The sequence below is a fragment of the Vespula vulgaris genome, chromosome 9 (genome assembly GCF_905475345.1).
Source record: "Vespula vulgaris chromosome 9, iyVesVulg1.1, whole genome shotgun sequence".
Classification (NCBI taxonomy): domain Eukaryota; kingdom Metazoa; phylum Arthropoda; class Insecta; order Hymenoptera; family Vespidae; genus Vespula; species Vespula vulgaris.
In genome coordinates, this window is record NC_066594.1 from 6,763,718 (window position 1) to 6,785,995 (window position 22,278).

General features: G+C 34.2%; 3 protein-coding genes across 5 annotated transcripts; 1 reads left to right on the forward strand and 2 right to left on the reverse strand.

Annotated features, from left to right (window-relative positions):
- The first annotated feature begins 74 nt into the window (after positions 1–74).
- On the forward strand, positions 75–2,599 carry LOC127066520 (aquaporin-11). The gene is made up of 5 exons (XM_051000368.1): positions 75–576; positions 867–1,117; positions 1,245–1,519; positions 1,909–2,047; positions 2,145–2,599. Exons 2-5 carry the CDS (start codon positions 937–939, stop codon positions 2,339–2,341), a joined length of 792 nt encoding a protein of 263 aa, XP_050856325.1. The 5' UTR covers positions 75–576; positions 867–936; the 3' UTR covers positions 2,342–2,599.
- On the reverse strand, positions 2,507–8,060 carry LOC127066518 (1-phosphatidylinositol 4,5-bisphosphate phosphodiesterase-like). The gene is made up of 20 exons (XM_051000363.1): positions 7,820–8,060; positions 7,659–7,718; positions 7,421–7,561; positions 7,229–7,308; positions 7,010–7,145; positions 6,811–6,911; positions 6,568–6,734; positions 6,204–6,414; positions 5,865–6,123; positions 5,588–5,776; positions 5,341–5,506; positions 5,088–5,245; positions 4,773–4,976; positions 4,467–4,665; positions 4,203–4,373; positions 3,989–4,129; positions 3,749–3,923; positions 3,430–3,633; positions 2,984–3,230; positions 2,507–2,707 (listed from the first exon to the last, which is right to left on the reverse strand). Exons 1-20 carry the CDS (start codon positions 7,988–7,990, stop codon positions 2,639–2,641), a joined length of 3,249 nt encoding a protein of 1,082 aa, XP_050856320.1. The 5' UTR covers positions 7,991–8,060; the 3' UTR covers positions 2,507–2,638.
- A 439-nt stretch (positions 8,061–8,499) lies between these two features.
- On the reverse strand, positions 8,500–22,136 carry LOC127066519 (sodium- and chloride-dependent GABA transporter ine). 3 transcript variants are annotated; one of them, XM_051000364.1, is made up of 13 exons: positions 21,486–22,136; positions 19,335–19,971; positions 18,753–19,079; positions 14,753–14,943; positions 11,939–12,073; positions 11,463–11,688; positions 11,098–11,365; positions 10,674–10,902; positions 10,353–10,465; positions 10,115–10,255; positions 9,825–10,025; positions 9,537–9,713; positions 8,500–9,443 (listed from the first exon to the last, which is right to left on the reverse strand). In XM_051000364.1, the coding sequence occupies exons 2-13, from the start codon at positions 19,913–19,915 to the stop codon at positions 9,270–9,272; spliced, it is 2,763 nt and encodes a 920-aa protein (XP_050856321.1). In that variant the 5' UTR covers positions 19,916–19,971; positions 21,486–22,136; the 3' UTR covers positions 8,500–9,269. The 3 variants fall into 3 exon arrangements, with proteins under 3 accessions (XP_050856321.1, XP_050856322.1, XP_050856323.1); XM_051000365.1 differs by having other exon boundaries at positions 21,443–22,136; XM_051000366.1 differs by lacking the exons at positions 18,753–19,079; positions 19,335–19,971; positions 21,486–22,136 and adding an exon at positions 16,793–18,374.
- Positions 22,137–22,278: the final 142 nt, after the last annotated feature.

Below are 22,278 nucleotides of genomic sequence, written 5' to 3' on the forward strand. Positions count from 1 at the left end.
CACAGCCTTAAGTAATTCGGGTAAAATCGGGTAACTAGAAATTATTTAAGGTCACTACTTGCTCGCTTTAAATAGCTTGTTCAAATTAAATCTTACTCTGTGCGGTGTGTGCATACGGAGAAGTATTATTAAACGATTAAACATAACTATTGCGTTAAAAAATAATGAAATTGTGATCGACATAATGAAGTGTTGACCCCGATCGATGATTTATTGTGATACTTATTGGTGATTATCGTCGTGTGAGTTAGCTGATTGTTTGATTGTCATCTCATTTGAAAAACAGATACAGAGAAACTTGAAACGGTAACTCGAAGATAGGTAACATACATTGCATAATATAATAATGCCCTTGAGGTTGTATGTATTCTAAAATGTAACACGTAGCAGTATTGTTAGAAGACTTTGAAAAATGAAAATTAGATGAAAAAGATATTTAAAATCTTACTTCCTGATTTCTAATGTATTACTCTTAATTTTTCTCTCTGAGTTCTTCGTTGTAATACAATCATTTGTAATACTTCAACGTATCTAAACAGAAGAAGGAACTCCTACGGTATTATTTCATTAAAAGAAGTATGTAAACTTTATTAATCTTTTTTACATTAACACGTTGAATGTGATATAATAATCGTCGATGATCGGCACTCAATTTTTACGAACTATATTGCAATAGAAAGATTAAAAACTATATTTTTTAATAAAAGTAAATTTTAATGTAAAAATTTATTTATAATGAAGATGAATATATTCATTTATTCAAAATTACATTGATTGTCAACGTGTTAATAATATATACATAATATACCTATCTTATAATTAAATTCAACACATCGACGTTTCTAATTATTAATTAATATTTGCAGATCTTGGTTTCCTCTTATTTCTTTTTTTACTTTTATGTTTCTGTTTTTTATTTTGTAATAATTTATTATCATGGTTGAGAATATCATCCCTTTAATTGTATCCACCTGTTACATTGTATTGACGAGTTTAATCGCATATTGGATGAGAAGATATGTCAATTATTATATAAAAGAACCTTTGATACAATCCTTGTTTCTCGAAGGAATAGCAACAGCTGAATTATGCGGTGCCTGTTTTGAACTCATTATAAGTAAGAAACTTATTTTTATCGATAAAAAGAGAATGTTCTTTTATTAAGTTTCGATTCAAAAAAAGTAAAACGTGCGCGCGCGCACACGCAAACACATACACACAATAAAAATAGAATCTCGTTATAGTTGCAGATAATTGGGGAGTATCCATGTATGCGATATATTTATTCATTTTAACGATTTGGTGGAGTTTAAATTGGGGCGATGCCAGTGCCTGTCCTTATACGCATCTCGAAGAAGCAGTGGAAGGAAAGAAATCTTTACGTGTAGCCTTTCTCTTGATATGGGCAGAACTTATTGGTGGTCTCGTTGTATTTAGATATATACAATTGTTGTGGGCGTTAGAAATCGTTTCTACGCACAAAAATAAAGCTTTTGAAGATTGCACTACGGACTTGCAGGTATAAACAAGAAAACAAAAATTAAAAAACATTTATTTTATATAATTTAAAGAAATTATTATGTTAAAAATATATATATATATAAGAAACAAAGTGAAAAAATAATAATATATGATAATATTATATTACATTATGTTATTATGTATTATTATTATTAGATTATTATACTATTACATATCATTATATTCTTTTATACTATTATTAATACGTTATTATATTATTTTATAATATTATTATTATACATATATATATCAACTATTAAATATTGTATCATACTTTGCAATACGAGTTCAATTTACGAAGAATATTAGAGTATACGTTACGCGTATAGTAGAAAGTAGAATCGAATTATACGACAATCTTTTAATTATTCTTCTCATGTTTTAAAGGTGCCAGTTATATTCGGTGCAGTTGTAGAATGTGTAGCAACATGTATATGCAGAGTAGTATCCCGTGGATTAAGCAACCTGAATTCAATCTTCGGTATCGTCATTGATTCTTTCATTGGAACTTCTTTAGTAGTCGCAGGTTCGAACATATATTTTCTCTTTTACATTTTTAATTTACATTTGTGTACAGACAGATATCTACATAATATAAATAAATAAATTTTCTTTATTTATAGCATTCAATTATTCCGGTGGCTACTTCAATCCTGCGTTGGCTACATCGTTGAAATATGGTTGTTTAGGAACTTCTTTTATGGAACATGTAATTGTTTATTGGGTTGGAGCTTGTGCAGGTTCTATCGCTTCTGTGAGAATATACAACATGCCTTTTATTCAAAATTTTATCAATGGAAGAAAGGAAAAAGCTTCTTAAGAAAAAGATTCTCGACGGATCTACCAAACGTCATATTCTTCCTTTTTTAATTTTGTGTTTATTCGCGTTGGTTGATACCTTAATATTAATATTTCTTTTCTTTTTCCCTACGGCAGTTTGTATAATAACGTTAAAAGTTAGGTTTAGAAAATTGAAACAGATAAATATGCGAACAAAAAAAAACGCACACATTTTATTGTTCAAAACGATGTATATAAATCGCGTAGTATAATAAATTAAGTACTATTCCAAAGTAAATATGACAATTATGTATATCTTTTGATATGGACAAAAGATTTATACATAAAATTCTGTTTTAGATGACAAATCGTATTGGATGGCCTCGTTTTTATACATCTCAATAGTCTGAAACATATATATATATACATATATATTTGTTTAATAATCTTACATTAATAATCACAAAGATTCACTTATACTTATCTTATCATATATGCATTTAATTATAATATAATTGTTAGTGCTAGAAATAGAAGAAGGGAGTAAGGATAGAGGGGAAAAGAGAGAGACGGATTCTCAAAGTTTCGTCGAATATTTCAATTGACCATGAGAATTATGTATTTATAGAAATAAAATTTCATACATACACACAGACATACACATACACAGATAAACACTTACCGCATCGATATCTTTATCTAAATTGGCGACTTGTTTCTCGTGTGAAACTTTGAGTTTCTCCTTTTCGCGGCCTTGCTTTATTTGTACGGTTTTTCTTTCTTGCATGAATTTTTTCGTATTTTGTTCCTTTTTCTCTCGGAGCCTTCGATCCTTATCGCCCTTTGTTTTTAAGGCCTTATCATTCATCACCTCTTTCGCCGTTTCTACGGATACCTTAGCCTGATTTGCATTCATGTCCTTAATATCTCTGTGATAGTAAACAAATATATAAAATATTTATTCCATTGGGAATAACAACCACATGCTTTTCCAAATTTTTATATCAAAATAGAACAACTTTTCAAATATTAATCCGAACAATTTGCAAGGGACTTTATGGGGTTATATAAGAAGAGAAAGAAAAAGAAAATAAAAGGATTTATAATTATAAATTTCTATTATATTACTTGTCGTGTTTCGCTTGCAGCTGTTTAACTTGCGACGCTTGAACCACTTCGATAAGTTTTTTGAATTCGTCCCGACCTACTTCCGTGTGAGTTTTCAACATTTCCCATTCCTCCTTTCTATGCTTTTCTACCATTGCCGACCATTGTGCTGTTTGTTCGCTTATTACTTTTTTCACATTCGCATCTTGGATCAATGCATTTTTACTAAGACAATAATTAATAAAATTATATCTATTTTTATATATGATTTTTATCATTCATTTTATCTTATAGAAAAGGAAAGAAAAGAAAAGAAAAAGAAAAGAAAAAAGATACTTACTCTTTACCCTTAACTAATTTCTCGATTGCCGAACAATGATTTTTTTGCATAGTTTGTTTTTCCTTTTGATGCTTCTTTCTCATCGTATCCAATTCCTTTAATTGCTTCTTTCCCATTTTATACGTTTTTTCTCTCTTCAATGTATCTATCGTGATCGGTTCTGGTTTCCATTCCTCTACAAATTATAATTAATTAATTGGAAATTCTTGAAAGAAATATTTGTCTCGTCTATTTCTTTACCTTTCTTTGCTTCTTCTTCCTTCTTCTTCTTAGCTTCGGCTTTAGCATCGGTCTGTTCAATTCCAAGTCCCTTCATAGTTTCTGCTTGCTTCTCCGCACCTTTACTAAATCCTCCCGGATCCGATAGCATGGCCATAAAATCTAAAAGTCATATTTATATTATCCCTCGTTTCGTTTTCAAGGAGGATAAAATTTTCATATTTCGCACGATTACCTTCAAATCCATCTGGCACATAAATCTTTAATTCGATGTTACAGAATAACATAGGCAATGCCATTGGAAAGTTAGCTTCAGTTTTCAAAGATATATGCCTGTAGCCAGCTTGAAGACCATCCAGTGGTAGAATTCTCTGACCGAGTAATTTTCCACTTTCTTCATAGACACCTAAATGTTATAACGAACGATCGACATTTAATATAATTTTATCAAACGACTGATCATTGGTATCGTTCGATAAAACAATTATAATTAAATTACCGATTCTGAGGACAGCTAAGTCAGGTAGTACAACTTTTCGAAATAGAAATGGTTCCTCGTTGTAGACAGGATTCAAACCATTTCCAGGTACCATTCGAGTTCTGAATTCTTTTTTTATCGTATCAGCTGGTAGACCGTACATATCTACTTCAACGTAAGTGCCCACTTTCTTATCAGACAAGAACTGTCCTGCTATTATCTGTCGTCGTTGATAAATTCTTATTTATTTTCTTTTTCAATTATTTTTCAATTATTTTATAGAACTACATGTCTTTTTTGTTTTTTTTTTTTTTAAGAACGTCTTACCTGTACAGAACATTGAGCGGTGATAACACCATCTACGTCTTCGGAAAAAGGATCAAAACTACGATCGGGTCTTCTCATGAAATCAGGTTTCAATAAGTATCCAGTAGTTCCATTGTACTCAAATTTACCCTGATTTAATTGCATCGGTAAGTCAGGGGTTTGGAAGTTCAATGCCACCATCTGACAACCAGCATTCCAGAATACCTAAAAGAAAAAAAAATGAAAAAGAATTTTTGTAATTATTATCCATCTACATAAAAAATAATTATTGTCCAAGTATAAACTGAAATATAAATCGAACTACAGATGTCTAACCTGTGGCATATAATTCGAGGAATCAGCTCTGGTTCCTTTTGGGTATATTCTACTCATCTGACGTTTGTTGTAATTTACGAACTCCACCGAATGTGTTTTTAGATAATTCAAAGCTGCAGTTTCGGAGAACGAAGACATGTTGTGATGTATATTTTTTTCTACAACGATGAAAAGAAAAAGAACAAAGGTAATGTTAATCTACAATGATTTGGAAAGCTGTAAGAAAATAAAAAAAAATTTAGCTCGTACGTACTTTCGGCTGTTTCGAAGCTTTGGAACTTAATTGGTTGAGCGTAATTGATCATAGACGATAGCCAAGGATGACATGCCATTGTACTACCTGTATATTGAATAGGTGGTGCTTCACCCTCTGCACCACCTTCACCTGGAGGTGCACCTTCAGCCGGTGCTACTTCCTCCTAAAGATATCAATTACGTTCAATAATCATATTTTTAATCTCAATAATGAAGTTATTATCTTAATCTTTATCCTGACTGACCTTCGGTGGTTCTGGAGGTGGAGCTGCCGGAGCACTAGCATCCTCGACTACTTCGTCCTTAGCCTCGAACTGTCCCGAACGAAACAGCTCAAGCTCGACTTTCTCTACTTCTGGCTTTAATCGCTTGTTCTTAATTAGTATCTTACGTTTCAAAGCACTTGGTGGTGGTAGAAGAGAACCTGGCTCGAGCTAATTTCAATCGAATAAAATATAATCAATCCAATTTTTTATTTTAATTATATTCATATAAACGGATTAATCTCGTTAATTTAATTACCGGATAATCTTTCAAAGGTTCCTTCAAAAGTAGATCGCCCAATATCTCATCGCAATATTTAGCTAATTTGTATTGTTGTTTCAGACAGCAGTGATTCTCAAAGCTGAGGATAATCGGATAATCGGATGTGACAAAAGCTGTGTCCCTGAGAGCGTAAATGACGTCTTTGAAGAGGATATCGGTACACATTGCTTTTCCATGAGTTATTATAGGTTCCTCATCTTCACCTTTGCCATCCCAACAATCGAGTTCGACGCATCTACCAAAACAGAGAGAAAGAGAGAGTTCTAGTGAAAAAGAGAGAATTATTATAACTCATCGGAATAGAAGATAGTTCACCTGCAACCTGCTAGCAACACTTGTCTGTACATTTCTACTGTACTCTTCCCACCAATTTGTCTTCCACTGAGATAAGTATTGTGACTAGAATTAATATAATAATGAGAGAGTGGTTGGTCCATGTCCATCCATTCTTCTAATTTATCGAGAAACACTGGAGCATTTTCGTCCGACATCAAGTAACGAATGAAACCATCTTTTGTTAATCTCTCTACAAATATATAAGTATTACATTTATTCTATTGGATCAATATTTAATTAAATTATTTTTTCTTTGAAATATATATATATATACATATAAGTTAATATATATTTATAATTTTACAGACTAAAAAAGAATTATATATCATATATATATAGTTACTCTCAGATTTCGCCTTTTCATCCGTTTCGTAATCATTTATTATCTCTATACATCGTTTCTCATCGTAAAGCGGATATAAAATCTCGTTCAATCTTGGATCCCTTTGTTTTTCATTCATAAAAGTAACCAGTTGTTCGAGTCTTATGGAATCGGCTTTTCCTTTTGTTCTGAATAAAAAAAAAATATTAGAAGAGAAAAAATGATATTTCTCCATCAAAAAATAGGTACATTTTTGATACTTACATCGATTGGAAGAGTTCCTCGATATCGTTTCTAGGACAGATTTTGAAGTATAGACTATAAAACTTTTCAAAGGTGAACGCGCTGGGTTCGATTTTATCGTTCTAAAAAATTGTTTAAATGTGACAAAGAAAGAAATGATTAAAATATCGATTATTGAGTACGTGCAACTGCAAAAGAAATTAGCTTTTAATGAAATTACCTTTCCATTAGGTAAACCCAAGTCGGCTAATCCTTGATAAACCAATTTTTCTGTTTTACCAGACGCGAAAGTCTTTGATATTACTTTCACTGGAACCTTTCCCTTTGGATCTACTTGACAACTTAATCTCATCCAACTGTAAAAAAAAAATAAAAATAAAAATAAAAGATCAAAAAATTGTATCTTTGTAAATAGATTATGATTGTAATGAATACGTACTGCTTCATTAATTGGATCGTTGGACAAACATTACTTGCTTTTGTGTTATGCGTAATCAATCGTAAACCAGCTTGCCAATCCTGCCAATCAGCCGTTTAAATATAAACTTTTCATATCATTGATTACTTTATATTAATCCTACGTATATATTTCTTTAAATACACACACATATATACACAAATAAATTTTTACCTTCGCCGTTTTTGCGTCTGCACACACTACATGCTGATAATGTATATTGGTATAATCAATGCCTGAACATATAGTTAAACTTTTTTCATCCAGTTGCTCTAAATTCCCGTGTTTACTTAACTTGTTACATAACTTTGGATCCTGAATAAAAAATTGCGAGTGAATAGCAAGTGGAAAATCGATTAGAACGATTATAGATATGATCAAATCAAAGAATTCATTTTATAAATGTAAGTACCTTCGGAGTGCCACCGTAACGAATGTCACTGACCTGAGCCAATTCTATCACGTCACCATCCTACATAAAATTAAAGAATATATGCATGACACTTGATTGAATCGTATAAGAAGAAAAAATAGAGGTTTCTTGGTAAAACTAATAAATATTATTGAATTTACCTTCCCGTCGCTTTTCCAAGAGATAAAAAATCCATACTCGTCGACTTTAAACATACAATTAGGCTCGTACTCAGTCGTTTCTTTATCTTCGAACCATCTATCAAATACCGAACCATTTCTTAATAATTCTGGTACTTCTATTCGCCAATTAAATTCAAACTTTTTCGTCATATTTTATGGGTGATCCTGTCAGACAGGAAACGAAGTGAACTTGAGTTTTCCGAGATTGCGAATGAAACGATTTCCAGAGCAGTATAACAACTTGCCCTAGACACGCATAACGCAATTAGTTTAATCCAATTTGCAGTATATGAGGATTCCCTCGTGATCCGATACGGATCGACCACCGTCCGATCCGTGGAAAGGGATATTAAACTTATATAAGCGTTTTCATTACATCAAATGTGAAATTAACGTTTGTAATTATGCAAGAGAGCAATCGTTCGTTCTATATAAATTTCACGTTTTCCTGGATTGATATATAAGTAAGTACTTTGTGATACAACGGTTGATTGCTATAAAGCACGACAAACTTTGATATACGGCTTCGACGAGCTCAACCTTGACAACCGTGAAGGCTATTACACTCGTGTTTAGGAACGTGATGGATTCGTAATCGAGGAGTTTTAGATTGGATTTATTCGAACGGATAATTTTATAAAGAACATATATCGATCATATTTTATAATAATTGACGATTTATTTATTGCTGACGATTCTACATAGCTTGGTACTTGACTATATATGTAGATATATCTTTCTTCTTGGACAATCTTCCTAAAAATCATATATTTGTACTGAACTAGACTGTTTCAATGCTACCATGAATAATTTTACATGATTTATATACTATATTTTACAGAAAGGAATGTGGATATTAATTAATGGCTGAAATTATGTTCTTCTTTGTGTACAATCATATTCTCAACTATATCACTATTTTACATGACTTATTTATTGATAATTTTTTTTTTCCTTTTTCTCTCGTTTTACGTCGTAATATCGCATATAACTGCCATGTTGCATGAATGTTTTATTAAGTGTTATCTATTTTTATTTCTAATTAAACGAATTTTGCTCGAAGCAAGTCATCAAGGCTGCAAATGCAATCGTTCCTTCGTTCGAATTCGATATTATACGAAATTAATATATCGATTTCTTTTCTTTATTCCGCTTGGAATTTTTTTCTAAAAATCAACACTATACTTCTCCTCGATTTAAAAGATGAAACGCGAATATAAATGAATGATCGATGATCTAAGATATCGACGGCTTATTTTTTAACGACGCATTTAATTGAATAAAAAGATGCATTTGCTCGAATTGATCGATAAAGATTCCTTGAGAGTATTCATGCATCATCATTCAGTGATATATACAACGATTGCGATCGATCGATCGCCCGATTCGATGATTCATGAGATTGATTCAAAAATATGTTTACATGACATTATGATTGTGGTTTCGAGAGAAGATAATTCGCATTTAATTGAATCGGATTAATCATATCCTGTTGAGGATCCTTCGCCGTTTCTTCTTCAAGATTATGCATGGGTTCCTGACAATATTCCTGTCCGCAAAGTTTGCATGCTTCAAAGTGAGGCTTGATGGAGTTCTTCAATTTCTAAAAATAAATATGAAATCGAAGAGAAAGAAAGCCGTGCTTATCTGTCAATTCGGAGAATTCTGAGAAGTTATAAAGAAAGACATGATATACCTCGGAGAAAGTATTGCCTTCGGATTTAATGAACACGTAGATAGCAAAAGCTGGAATGCAAATCAAAGAAAGAGATGCTATACCCCAACCAATAGCTTCCGCCCACCATGGATATTCGTATTCACCGTTTCGATAAGTTGGTGGTTCGTAGTCTATCAAACTGAAGACCCATACAGCCTGAAACACAAACATGAAGAAATGAAGAGTCGATTGAACAAACAATGGAGAAAGGAAAAAAATTATGAAAAAAATTATAAAAAGATAATTAATCTGATCAAATGTTTTTACCAGTATGAGAAGAGGTGCCGCTATGAGCCAACAAAATCGAAAATACATGGAAGGTACTCTCCCAGTCATTTCCTTAACGTTGTTACATAATCTTCGAACACCGTAACACCAAGATATGGCAATGACTTCGAAGAAGGCTAAAAACATGATCGAGAGAGACGCAGCATAGTGATCTATTAATTGGAAGAAATAAATTCCACCCTGAAAAAGTAAACCACGTAATAATGAGATGATTCATTTGATTATATTATGCAAACAAAGGATTGTCGCTATGCAAAATTGATGATTACCTGCGTGATATTGGGCAATCCAAAGAGGAAAGAAACTACGCATATTACAAGTACCAACATCTCGTGGCAGAGTAGACGACGTTTCACCCAATTTGGAAATCCATCTTGGATCGATGTCACCACGACTTCGACTATAGCAAACTATGGATGATAACAATCAGATTTTTTCAAAGGTATCTAACGGTTGTTTTAACGTTGACATTTAGCATTTAAAACAAAGAGTCGAACTTTTACCTACCTGGCTGTTCAGTGAAAGGCATACCATCATAAAGAAGAATAATACGGCCCAGAGTTGAGACGCTGGCATCTTGGCTAAAGCTTGCGGATAGATGACGAATACTAGGCCAGGTCCTTGAACGGAAATTATGATTTATCTATAAAATGTCAGGAGACTGACGTTAATCTGAGGATTATATTCGAGGAGAGATATAAAAATGGATTAAACAAAATATACGTCGTCTCCTTCGAATTTGATCCTGAATTTCCGATTGATTAAACTTCGATCGAAACAAAAATCTTTACAATATAATTGATAATTCGTAAATGTCGAGCGACTTACCGTCGCTGAGTACTGCTTCGACTGACATGTTTTGTTCTCGTGCAATGTTCCCGATTGTCGCGAACGAAAAGATTCCAACGAGCAAACTGCTACACGCATTGATCAGAGAAACCGCTACCGTATCCACCAGAATGGTATTGTGAAATTTGTTGTAACTAGCGAAGCAGATCATGGAACCGAATGCGATACCAACGGAGTTGAATATTTGTGCAGCGGCGTTGATCCATACCTTAAAGGCACGAGAACGAAGGTGAATTCTTCGACTCAAACGATTTCATTAGATGACAGAAATTAATGTGACGATAACGATATTGAATTCTATTGGTCAAAATGCGAATTTTTTTGGAGGATCGTTAATTAAAATTAAAATTAAAATAAAAATTAAAAGGTCGATTATTCTCATTTTTTTTTTTTTGCCATATACCTTCGCATCGCCAAGTAACTCCCAGCGTGGATGGAAGAAAAATTGAAGGCCCTTGTCGGCACCTTCGAGGGTGAGGGACCGTGTAAGAAAGACGACAATTAGAAGAAACGGTAGAGTTGCCGTGAGATACCTTACTTGCGCCGATGATTTGATAGATTTCCAAATCGAGAAGTATACCATGATCCAGGCTGTTATCAGACAAGCTACGAGTTCCCATCTCAATGCTCCAGGTTCCTCAATGCCGCTACTGATCTGAAGAACTTTGTTACTGTGAATAATGAAAAAGAAAGATTGAACTATTGTCCCAATAGAAAAGGATCGAAAGCACTTAATAAAAGATTTACGCGCGTTTGCTCGGAAATTACTCGAAAAAATCTTCGGACGGTGTCTTCGAGGCATTGAGACGAGTTCGATTATCAACGAAGCCATTAAGTGGTAGCCAACAGGCAGCTGTGTTCCACGAATTATCACAATCTGACCATGGTTGGTGAGCTCTGAACGCAGCGAAAAAGTAATATATAGCATATGCTATAATCACATTGTGATAGGTCGACATTAGAAAAGATATCACCACCGATGATAGTCCGGCTCCTATTAAAAAGGAAAAAAAAAGAACATACACGTGAAAATATTCTTAAGGATAAATAAGCTACCAAGCCTCGATAGAGTTTAATATCGTTAATTAGCTAGGTCAAGTTAATGTGACAGCTTTTGCACTCATTCTTTGTCTACGTTTTAATGAATTAAACTTCGTCGAGATCAAACGTCAAGTTTTTCGTAATCGTTCTAAATTTCTTTTGACGATCTAATTTCTTAATTTCTTATTACTTTTGAAACTTACCTTTGAAGAGTGGACATATTTGACCAAGGGCACCGATCGGTCCTCGTCTTGTAAATTGTCCTATACTGAGTTCCATGTACAGTAGTGGTACTCCACAAACTACAAGTATTAGGAAGTAAGGTACCAGAAATACCCCTGTAAAAATGGATCATTTTACAAATTATATCAAATTATTGTTTACGAAAAATTATCACCGTTAAATTTTCTTAATCTATTGAAAACATAACGAGACTCAGCGCAAATTGTATTCACTTTTTAATTCGACGAACGAGTACTATGATACATTATAACAAACGACAAAGATTTCTTATTTGTTAACATAACAGTCAGATTCATTAGGTAACCGGTATTAAATCTGTACGATAGATTTATTAGATGCTTCGTTAAAGCAGCTCGTACGTAATGCTACTCTACGTTAATCGTCGCATCGTGGGTAGTTCCAAGGTCACTGGATATAACTCTTTATTCGTAATAAACGATGATCACTGTTACGGATTACGATTTAATTCAGGAAAGAAGAGTCTCGAGCGTGGCAAAGTAATTGGAAAGGCAAATTAATCCATTCTTTAAAAAGTACCATGTGTGATACTTTTAATAATATAATTAGATTATCATTTGTAAATCCCCGGAAGATCGTTTTGAATTATTTTTCCAAAGAATCATGCAAATTTATACCTGGTAAACGACTCTTATCACGAAGAGACACGTTCAACGTGTTATCTCGTGAAAAATTCAATCTCTCAAGACTATAATACATGATTCCAAGAAATAAATCGATCGTCTGAACTATCTTTCGAAACAAATAATTTTCTAATAACATCTCTCTTTATTCGTAATCGTTCAAAATTCCCTTATCCCGATCTTTCAATAAGGTAAATGTGGGAAAATTCAAATGGTCAGCTTGTCAAAGGACCCTCGTAGATAGAATGAGAAGGAAACACGTTCTGATCACGACGATTTACGTTTCCCGTAGATTTTCAAGACCGAATCTTTTATCGTCGGATTAATACCTCTTTAACGAGCATCCGAGAGCTTGAGAATAGTAGTTATTTCTCGTCGGTGCAAATCAGTCCGCGGCATCCGATCTCGTTTTCCGGCTGCACGATTCTCTCTTTCTCTCTCTCCCTCTCTCTCTCTCTCTTTGTTTCTCTTTCTCTCTGTTTCTCTTTCTCTCTCTCTCTCTCTCTCAATTCAAACGAACGGTGAGACCGAACGAAATTATACTCTCGGTCCGATTATTTCCACCGGTGTCATTGAAATCATTTACGGTGTTACGCTCCTCCGGTGTAACCGAGTTCTAGCAAGGTCATGTATCAAGTTCCGAGAGAGAACGAATTGCGCCACTACGTCCGGAGGCCGAGTGCTCTTTCAGACTTTGAAGATTAACAGCAACAAGATACAGCAGAGAGCTCGATTACGTTAAGGGTATCTCGAAGTATCTATGTACGTACGTAAGTACATACGTACGTATATATCTATTTACGTATGTATGTATGTATGTATACAAGTAGGTATATATGACGACAGTTTTTGTTTTAAATTCCTTGGCCTCGAATTTTCATACAAGTCTCATTTAAAACGTGTTCTATGATAAACACGCAAAACACATTTTATATATATATATATATACATATCAGCGCTCTATTCAAATATTACTGCCTTCATAACAGCTTTAACTCTCGTTGACGTAACATTAGAAAATGTGTATATGTATACGACTAGATTTTGTAATAATACATACTTTGCATTCACCGTCAGATATAATTTTGTGTTACTCATGAATCTGGAATGGGACTCCGTTTAATTGTCCAGAACCGATGAATGTCGAGAAATAATGAATTAAAAATCTAATCTATGAGTTTCATGGGTTCATTCATATTTTCAAGCATCGATTGAATATGAGTAAAAAAAATCAGAAAACTAAAATAAAACATTACTTCTAAATACTACTACCTAGATTAGTTAAAATCGTAATCTTTACCTTGAATAGGTAAAAATAAAAAAAATAATCATTTTTCATCACGTTAGAAGATAATCCTTGCGTTTGATCTCATTGGTTTACTTTTTTGTGTACAATTCTTTACAATCCTAATCTCTCGACGTACATATCTCGTAATACCTTTGGTGGCGTCTTATGTTCTTTAGATTTGTTATCTTTCAAAAAAAAAAAAAAGAAAAGAAAAAAAGAAAAGAAAAACAAGAAAAGAGAGACTGACTCTTAGGAGTATTTAGAACTTACGATGCCTTAAGGTGATCACAGGTGTCCGTGACGTATATCGCAAAGTCGATGATGCGAAAAATAAACGTCGTCTCTCTCTCTTATCATCATGACTCTAATCACGAAAGATACGTGACGACACAAGGAGAGTTTATTTGACGTAGGCGAATCTGTTTTTGGATCTTTCAAATGACGTAACGATAATCTACAAAAAGGTATTCGCACGAGATAAGTAATATTTGGTATGAATGTTTGCGTGTGTATGTGTTATATTTATTTATTTATTTTCAGAGTCTTTGTTTTGAACCTTATTCATTGAATATGAAATATACCATATACTATATACTATACTATACTATAGTGTAGTATATAATAAAATATAATAAATATAATAAAATATAATAAAAAGAGATAGAAAATGTATATACGTATAATATATTATGTTATCATTTTATTTTAGTATGCTACACACTTTAGTTTACCTTTTTTGTATACTCTTATTATATACTCTTATTATATAATAGTATATATATTGTTAATATTTGTTTATAAAAGAGATTATAGGTATATCTGTATGTATACGTAAATATACTTACCGCCACCACTTTTGTAGCACAAATAAGGAAACCTCCAAACATTTCCTAAACCAACTGAGTATCCGATACAAGCAAGGACGAATTGAACTTTATTAGCCCAGTGTGGTCTTCTCGGCTGTCGATAATCTCCAGGATCTTCGCCTTCGCCATCATCGTAACTCGTACACGTGGATAGATCATCCTCGATGGAACTGAACAAACAAACGTGACAGTCTCGAGTCGAGTGATAGAAAATAAATAGGATCAAGTAAATGGAATAGTACGAGGATAAATAGCATTACATACATCGATATGTATTTTCCAGAAAGAGAAGGTCTCTCACGCATAGTATTTCATGTGATAAATATTTTCTTAACTAGTAACGTCACGAATAGTTTAATCGTAAGTTTCAAATTCAGGACAAGGCAATCGTCGTTCGGCCCTCTTTTTCTTTATCAATATTCATGGTAACATACACAATAAAAAGGTGAACTATTGGATAGACACGTTCGTTTATTCGTTCATTTTTAACGAGTTTTAATTATTTCAACGTTATATTACTATTATTATTGGTAAGTAGGTGTCGTGCAGGCATAAAATTGATTCGCGTCAAAATATCAGGTTGCAGGCCACGCAGATGTCATTAAATACGTCTTGGATTAACATACGACACGCGAGTAACAATCCGTTCGTTCGATTTCTTTCATATTCAAAAGCCTCTCTTTTATTGTTCGCATTAGGAAAACTAAGAATGTTATTCAATGTTATTCAAAGGAAGGTAACGCATATGTATCTAAAATTATAATTAACTTGCATATGATTCATAGAGCTCGTATTACGTTGTAAATACATATCTATATGCTCTATACAAATATAAATTTAATCTTTCTTAAATATCTATAAATTGAATAAAGATAAATAATTTTGTGTTTCATTATAATTGCATCTAATATTATACGAGTAGAAAAATAAAAGAGAATTTTTGTGAAGTAACGAAAGATTTAGAAATTTCGTTGGATGTAAAGTTCTCTAAACGAGTTTGTTTATGTGTATCTCTCTCTCTCTCTCTCTCTCTCTCTCTCTCTCTCTCTCTCTCTCTTTCTCTCTCACTCTTTAGAGAAATTTCTCGTGTGAAGAGGAAAGCCTTGTTAAAGGGTAAGTAGATCGAGTAGGATCAATTAAGTAGAGAAACGCGTTCCATGCTATGACCTTGTCATACTCAATATATCTACCTATATCATATTATGTAAGTAGCAAGAATGAAAACAAAATTTGTGTTCCTTTTTTTTTGTAACCGAGCCCTCTCTCTTCAATGATTATTATTTATAATACGAAGCGCGCGAAACAAGCACTGTGTGTCAGGGCTTAAACGATCGAACGAGTTACGATCGTATATGTATATATATATATATGTGTATATATATTCGATACTTGACGAGAAACTGTTTTAATGTACATACGTAACATTAATGAATACATACGCACACCTGGGTACATATTTTCTCACGCGGTATATTTTTTTTTTTTTATAATCGACAATTTATACCTACTTTGAGGAAGAAGGTAGAAGAGGGAATGAAAAGAAGCTGTGAGAACGATGAACATGCATATAAAAATAATATTATACATAAATGAACATAAAACACGCATTAATCATGCTTTGTAGATATAAAACGAGTTAGTCCGCTATATACGTTGGGAACGTTTCTAACAAGCAACACATCAATCTTCTAACGAATAATTGAAAATTCTTTTTAATATCTACATGACTTCGTATGGAAAAACGTTCTGAGGATCTTTCTTGCAAAAGAAAAGAAAATAAAAAGAAAATAAAAGAAAAATATGCAGCAATAGTTGTCAACATACATACATGCATGCATAGATACATATATACATACTTACATACATACAAAGAATTCGAAATGGAAAAACATGACATCGCTTTAAATATAACGTATACCATCATTTACAATGAAAGAAGCGGGACAGCTACAACAATGTATGTACACCTACTTGCAACAAAAGTACGGGGCTTACATTGTACACCTATTATCCACTTACGTCTCTGGGACAATACGGCGGAATTGCAGTCCCTGGATGACGAGACCACGCTTCACTAGTAGTTCAGAAGTACACCTCATCTGTCTATCTATCTATCTCTCTTTTTCTCTTTCTCTCACTCTTTTTCCTCGTCACTGAATTTCTGAACTAAGATAAAAGGATATAGCAAAAAGTTTGACTTTTAGTTACATTCTCAGAAGAAAGATTTTTGTCTCTTTCAAATTTTCTCCATCACTCTTTTATCTCGTAATAAATGTAACGCGACGTTTATTGCGTTTCTCTTGGCACATGCAATAAACATTTATTAATCGCTATATTGTTTACCCTAGAACTGCTTCTCTTTCAGCGTTAACGCGTGGCAAACGAGAATGTTAACGCGTACGTATGTACATGTTGATACGTGTGCATATATGTATATATGTATACGATCGAAGTTTAAATCATAATTCTTGAGTAAACACGTCACAAAGAAGTAACTCTCGAAGTATGTAAAACTTCGAGAAGATCAAGACCCGATTGTCAAAGATGTATATACGTATGTATGCGTATGAATATGAGCACGGAACCGTTCTACACGCCTAGAGACTCCAATTTTAAACTGACATACGAATCAAGAAGTAGTCTTATTTTTATGCCAACGAGTCACCAAGACACCTTCCTTCGTTAATGTTTGTTTATTGCGTTAACGAATGGCCGCGAAAACTCTCGTGACAGTTGTACTTCTCCTCGTTCTCGTTTCCTTCTTTTCGTTTCTTTCTTATTTTCATGATAAATTGGTATTATCGCGTTCCCTTTAATATTTTATCTTCGAAGAAAAAATGATTTATTTTAATTGCTACGTGTTCGTTAATCCGCAATAAATCGTTAGGATCGTATGATTTATGATACATCAATTTTTTTTTATTTCATTTCAGAGCATCGGCTAACAAATTTCGTTTAAAATTAATATCGTTTTCGTTTAAAATAAAGCTCATTTTATTTTCCTTATTAATCGTAAAAACTAAAACTGATTTTATACAAGGACACACTTCGTGTTATTTATAAACCACTCATCGTAACAAATATAGTGTTTGTTTAAAATAGATATGCATATAAATTTGAATCAGAGTGTACACCGTGTTAAAGAAATATTCAATAGTAGCGTATAACTATGCTTCATAAGCATGACAGCAGGTTGACGCTCCGTTGAAAAAAAAAGAAGAAAAAAAGAAAAAAGAATCGTAAAATGATGTGACATCTTTATGACAGGGATGTACCTCTTTCATGGATGATGAACCATGCAGTCGAGATAGATTATTTAACTATCTCAAACATGACGAGCTTTAATTTTCATATCGCTTAAGAATCTCGTTTCCGTATTTTGTCTGAGAAAATTAATATAAGTAGAAATCGAAGCGCTTTGTAGAATATCACTAGCGGATATTATATATTTGTAAATCTTGTGATGTTGAAAATTGATTGATTTGAATACTGAAGAAAGTATTATATTTGGATTGTTTCAAGACATTAACCTAAACAAATACCATATGTTAAGATTAACAAAGCACATGCATTATAATGCATTGCAACGTCACTGTGCATGCATTATAACGTTCTTATTTTAAATGTTAATATTTTTAAAAATTAAAATACACATTATTTCGTATGAATAATTATAAGCGATAATTCCGAGGATTAGTTTCAGCAGACTAAGAGAGAGAGAGAGAGAGAAAGAAAGAAAGAAAATACTGAAGAATGATACACATCCAAAAATGTATGCACTTTTCTTTTCAATATTCAGATCAACTGTCGTATTAATGATTTCCACAGAGAGATTTTGAGTTCTAGTTTGATTTAAACGAATAAAATCACTTGAGTTTAATGAAATACCGTAGAAAAGGGAAAGATATCGTGATTCGTACCGAAGATCTCGCGAAGATGCTAGGATAGCGAGAGGATCGTAGGTAATGTGGTCACTTACGGCGGCGGATGTACCAAGTTAAGGAGCTCCGACGGCGAAGTGGGAACTCTACGTATCGTAAGCTTCCGCCCGTCAGAAGAGCCCATGCCGATCGATGCTAGAGAGCGTATGGAAACGGAATCGGTGAATGGACGACCGACCTGGCCGTTGCCATCGGAAAAAACGATCGAGGCCCAGCTAGCGGCTGGTGGTTGATGTTGATGGTAATGATGATGGTGTTCGTCCATCGTGGCGTTTGATTTCAACGAACGCATACTGGGGTAACGATGATGACGAGTAACGTGATGATCGATGCCACGAATGCTTCTTCCTGACTGCTCGTTCGATCTGGAAAAAAATTTCGATTCTCTCATATCGAGTTCTTTCATATTGCATCATTGTTACGTAATTAAACAAATATACACTTTCTAGAATTCAAAAACAAAATAATAATAGTTTCGTTAATAATCGATCTTTAAATCTTTTTATCGACGAATAGGTTTGTCGTCATTGATTATCGAGAAAAAGTTTTCTAAGAAAATGAAAAAAGAAAAAAAAAGGAAAGAAAAGCTATTAGATAAATCGGGGATATTGAAGTGTTACATGATCGGTCTCGATTGATGAAGTCTCGGTTGAGACCTATCGTGGACACTGTCGGTACTGCCGCTATGTCCGCTGGAACCTAATCTGAGTTCGGGATCGTATCCAGTGAGAATCTTGGCTTGGCTGATCCTAGCCTTCCTGGAAGAGCCAGCGGAACTCAAGAGTCGACCCCTCTCCTCGCACGGTGAATCTGAATCAACGTCTTGCTGTGACTCTCGATGATGACCGTGAATAAGGTGATTATGCTGATTCTGATGCTGATGATGCTGCTGCTGCTGCTGCTGCGGCTGCTGCTGCTGGTGCTGGTGATGATGATGATGATGATGATGATGATGATTAGGATGATGATATTGTTGCTGCTGGGCACTTTTAACGACATCCGGATCGACATCGTCCGAACCGTCCTCTTCTTCGGGCATCGTGCTCATCTTTCGAACACTTTGTAAACGTCCGTTGTTGCTGTGTTGTTGTTTAGTTAGTTGGCAATTTTTATTGTTGCCAACGTCGGTAATCGTCACAGGACCACCGTTGCTGTGGCTGCTACTTGCGCCGCTACCGTTACTGCCGCCGCTGATGTCCATAATAGCATGACTCTCAGGTAGAATCTAGTCGTTTCGAGCGTATCAACCCTGAAACACTGAGGTGGATGAACCGCTTGAGCGAATTACGTCCGGTATCTACGTTCCACGTGCGAGTTTAACTCGTCTTCTCTCTCTCTCTCTCTCTCTCTCTCTCTCTCTCTCTCTCTCTCTCTCTCTCTTTTGCTTGTATTTGTTCACTCGGAGGAGGATCGAGTTATATTTGCTACGTATTTAGAAATAAGAGTCGATATTATTTTATCTTTTTCAAGCGTATATTCAACATAATTGTCCGAAAACTTATAAAATTATGAAAAAATAAATTAATCGTCAATATCTAATTTTTCTAATTTGCTTATATGATATAATAATTATTGATCGACGCAATAAAATATTAAGACTGTACGTTAAGAATATGTAATGTTTTAATACTAAGCTATTTGCTCTTTATCTCGTAAGAAAGTCTAAAGCCAGCTCTCATAATAAAAGATAGGAGATATTTATCTCATATCTGTTAAATAAAAAGTATTATATATACTTCACATAAAAAAAAATCAAGAAAAGTGTATTTGTTAAAGTCCGATAAATCGTGATAACGTCATTATAGATATATTGTATCGACGTATTAACGGGATCATCAACGTGTCAAAATATTGATCGATGTCGAACTATCAAGATCGAAAATAAAGAAGATAAATTTGCAAGAATATACTGTGTCAAAACATTTAAGCGGATTTTGTTTACAGTTCATGTATATAAATTGTTAAAATATCGTTAAAATATCATCTCACACTCTCTCTCTCTCTCTCTCTCTCTCTCTCTCTCTTTCTCTCAGGCTAAAAAAATTTAATCTTAACGTAATCTTTAACGTTTTGCGTTAGATCGTAATTTGTAAGAAAATTGTAAAATATTGTAATATTCAAGGAAAAAAAAAAAGATAATATTAGAGAATGAGTTAGGGAACAAAGCGCTCGTTAGCAATACTTTTTTTTCTACATTTCCTGCACCAACTCTGATTCTAAATAATATTTGATTAGACGTTGAAGAGAAAACATTTAAACAAAAACATTTTATTACGTTATTAGCATCATAAAATTTTCATTTTATTAGCGTCGCAAAATCTCTAAATGGCATTCTCTTCGTGATATCGCATTGTATGAATAATACGATTTAGGAATAAAATATAATTATGAAATAGATCAATGATTTATGTTCATTTCGATTTATCTTTTTGCATCGTAAAAAGATATTCGTAAGAGAAATGAAAAATTGAAAATTCTATCGACGATAACGTTTTCTTTAGTTACATTCGAACCGATCCTCACCCACGACTCGACATCCATCGAGTCCTATCATCGTGGGTCAAAACAACGAGGGGAAGGTCGATTCATATGGCCGGTTAATAAAAACGTCGAGAAATTAGACGACTATACAAAGAAAAATACTACGAAACGCGATAAACGGATTTAATCTGCAGAATTGAAACAAAAGAAAGAAAAAGAGAGAGAGAGAGAGAAAGATGCTCCTTACGTGGAACGCCGTAGATGAAATCACGTGTTATCAGGTGAAATACCTGTCACATCGCAGGGGGCCTCGACCGGATTAAGTGCATTCCAATAGCGCGACTGAAACCCATGAGTGCCTTCTCTCTGACGAAGGTACAGATAACATTTACTCGTACGCGTAGAGAGCGAGAGAGAAAGGCAAAAAGAAGAGAAAGAAAGATAAAGAAAGAGAAAGAAACATGTATAAGTGAGAGAGAGAGAGAGAGAAAGAGAGAAAGAGAGAGAGAGAAGTAGCGTTCGTAAAGGCACGGCACACAAACACGTGTGCGTCGGCACGAGATAATTAATAAAAAAGAAAGACACTTTCGAATAGCGCCGCGAGAGAACGTCCGTGGCGAGAACGAATTTCCGGTGTGGGCGGAGATAGGATCCAAGGAGAAAAAATCAATAGGACGATGAATCGAACGAATCGTTAAAGTGTAGAATAAAAGAAAAAAAAACAGGAGAGGAAGGAAAGGAAGAAAACGGAAAAAAAAGACAGGACGAGTCGTAACGCGAGTCAACACGTTGGACACACACGACACAACGTCGCGCGACGTTGTGTGCGCGCCGATCGCGTGCCGCGACTCGCGAGCGTGAGCGCGAGCGCGAACGCGAATACAGCCTATCGAGCACGCAAGCGCGCTGCCGCGTACGAAACGCCGCCAACGCGTCGCACGACTGCGCACAACGCTGCCGATGATCAGCCGAATGCTTCCAAATCGATCCGATCGCTGCCGACTTTAACCGAACATCGCCGAACTGTCACGCGTGAAGACTACGATACAATCTTAGGATTATACAAACAAGCGTGACCGAAAT

Bases quoted from the DNA above. Each gene is read 5' to 3' on its own strand.
- LOC127066519 (XM_051000364.1), bottom strand. From the start codon at position 19,915: ATGGACATCAGCGGCGGCAGTAACGGTAGCGGCGCAAGTAGCAGCCAC. The intron at 12,074-14,752 runs GTAAGTATATTT...CCATTTTTACAG, and splicing joins GTGCTACAAAAGTGGTGGCG to GGGTATTTCTGGTACCTTAC. The intron at 10,026-10,114 runs GTAATCATCAAT...TTACTTTTTCAG, and splicing joins GATTGCCCAATATCACGCAG to GGTGGAATTTATTTCTTCCA.
- LOC127066518 (XM_051000363.1), bottom strand. From the start codon at position 7,990: ATGACGAAAAAGTTTGAATTTAATTGGCGAATAGAAGTACCAGAATTA. The intron at 6,912-7,009 runs GTAATTTCATTA...ACAATTTTTTAG, and splicing joins TGGGTTTACCTAATGGAAAG to AACGATAAAATCGAACCCAG. The intron at 2,708-2,983 runs GTAAGTGTTTAT...TATATGTTTCAG, and splicing joins TAGATAAAGATATCGATGCG to ACTATTGAGATGTATAAAAA.
- LOC127066520 (XM_051000368.1), top strand. From the start codon at position 937: ATGGTTGAGAATATCATCCCTTTAATTGTATCCACCTGTTACATTGTA. The intron at 1,520-1,908 runs GTATAAACAAGA...CATGTTTTAAAG, and splicing joins ATTGCACTACGGACTTGCAG to GTGCCAGTTATATTCGGTGC. The intron at 2,048-2,144 runs GTTCGAACATAT...CTTTATTTATAG, and splicing joins AACTTCTTTAGTAGTCGCAG to CATTCAATTATTCCGGTGGC.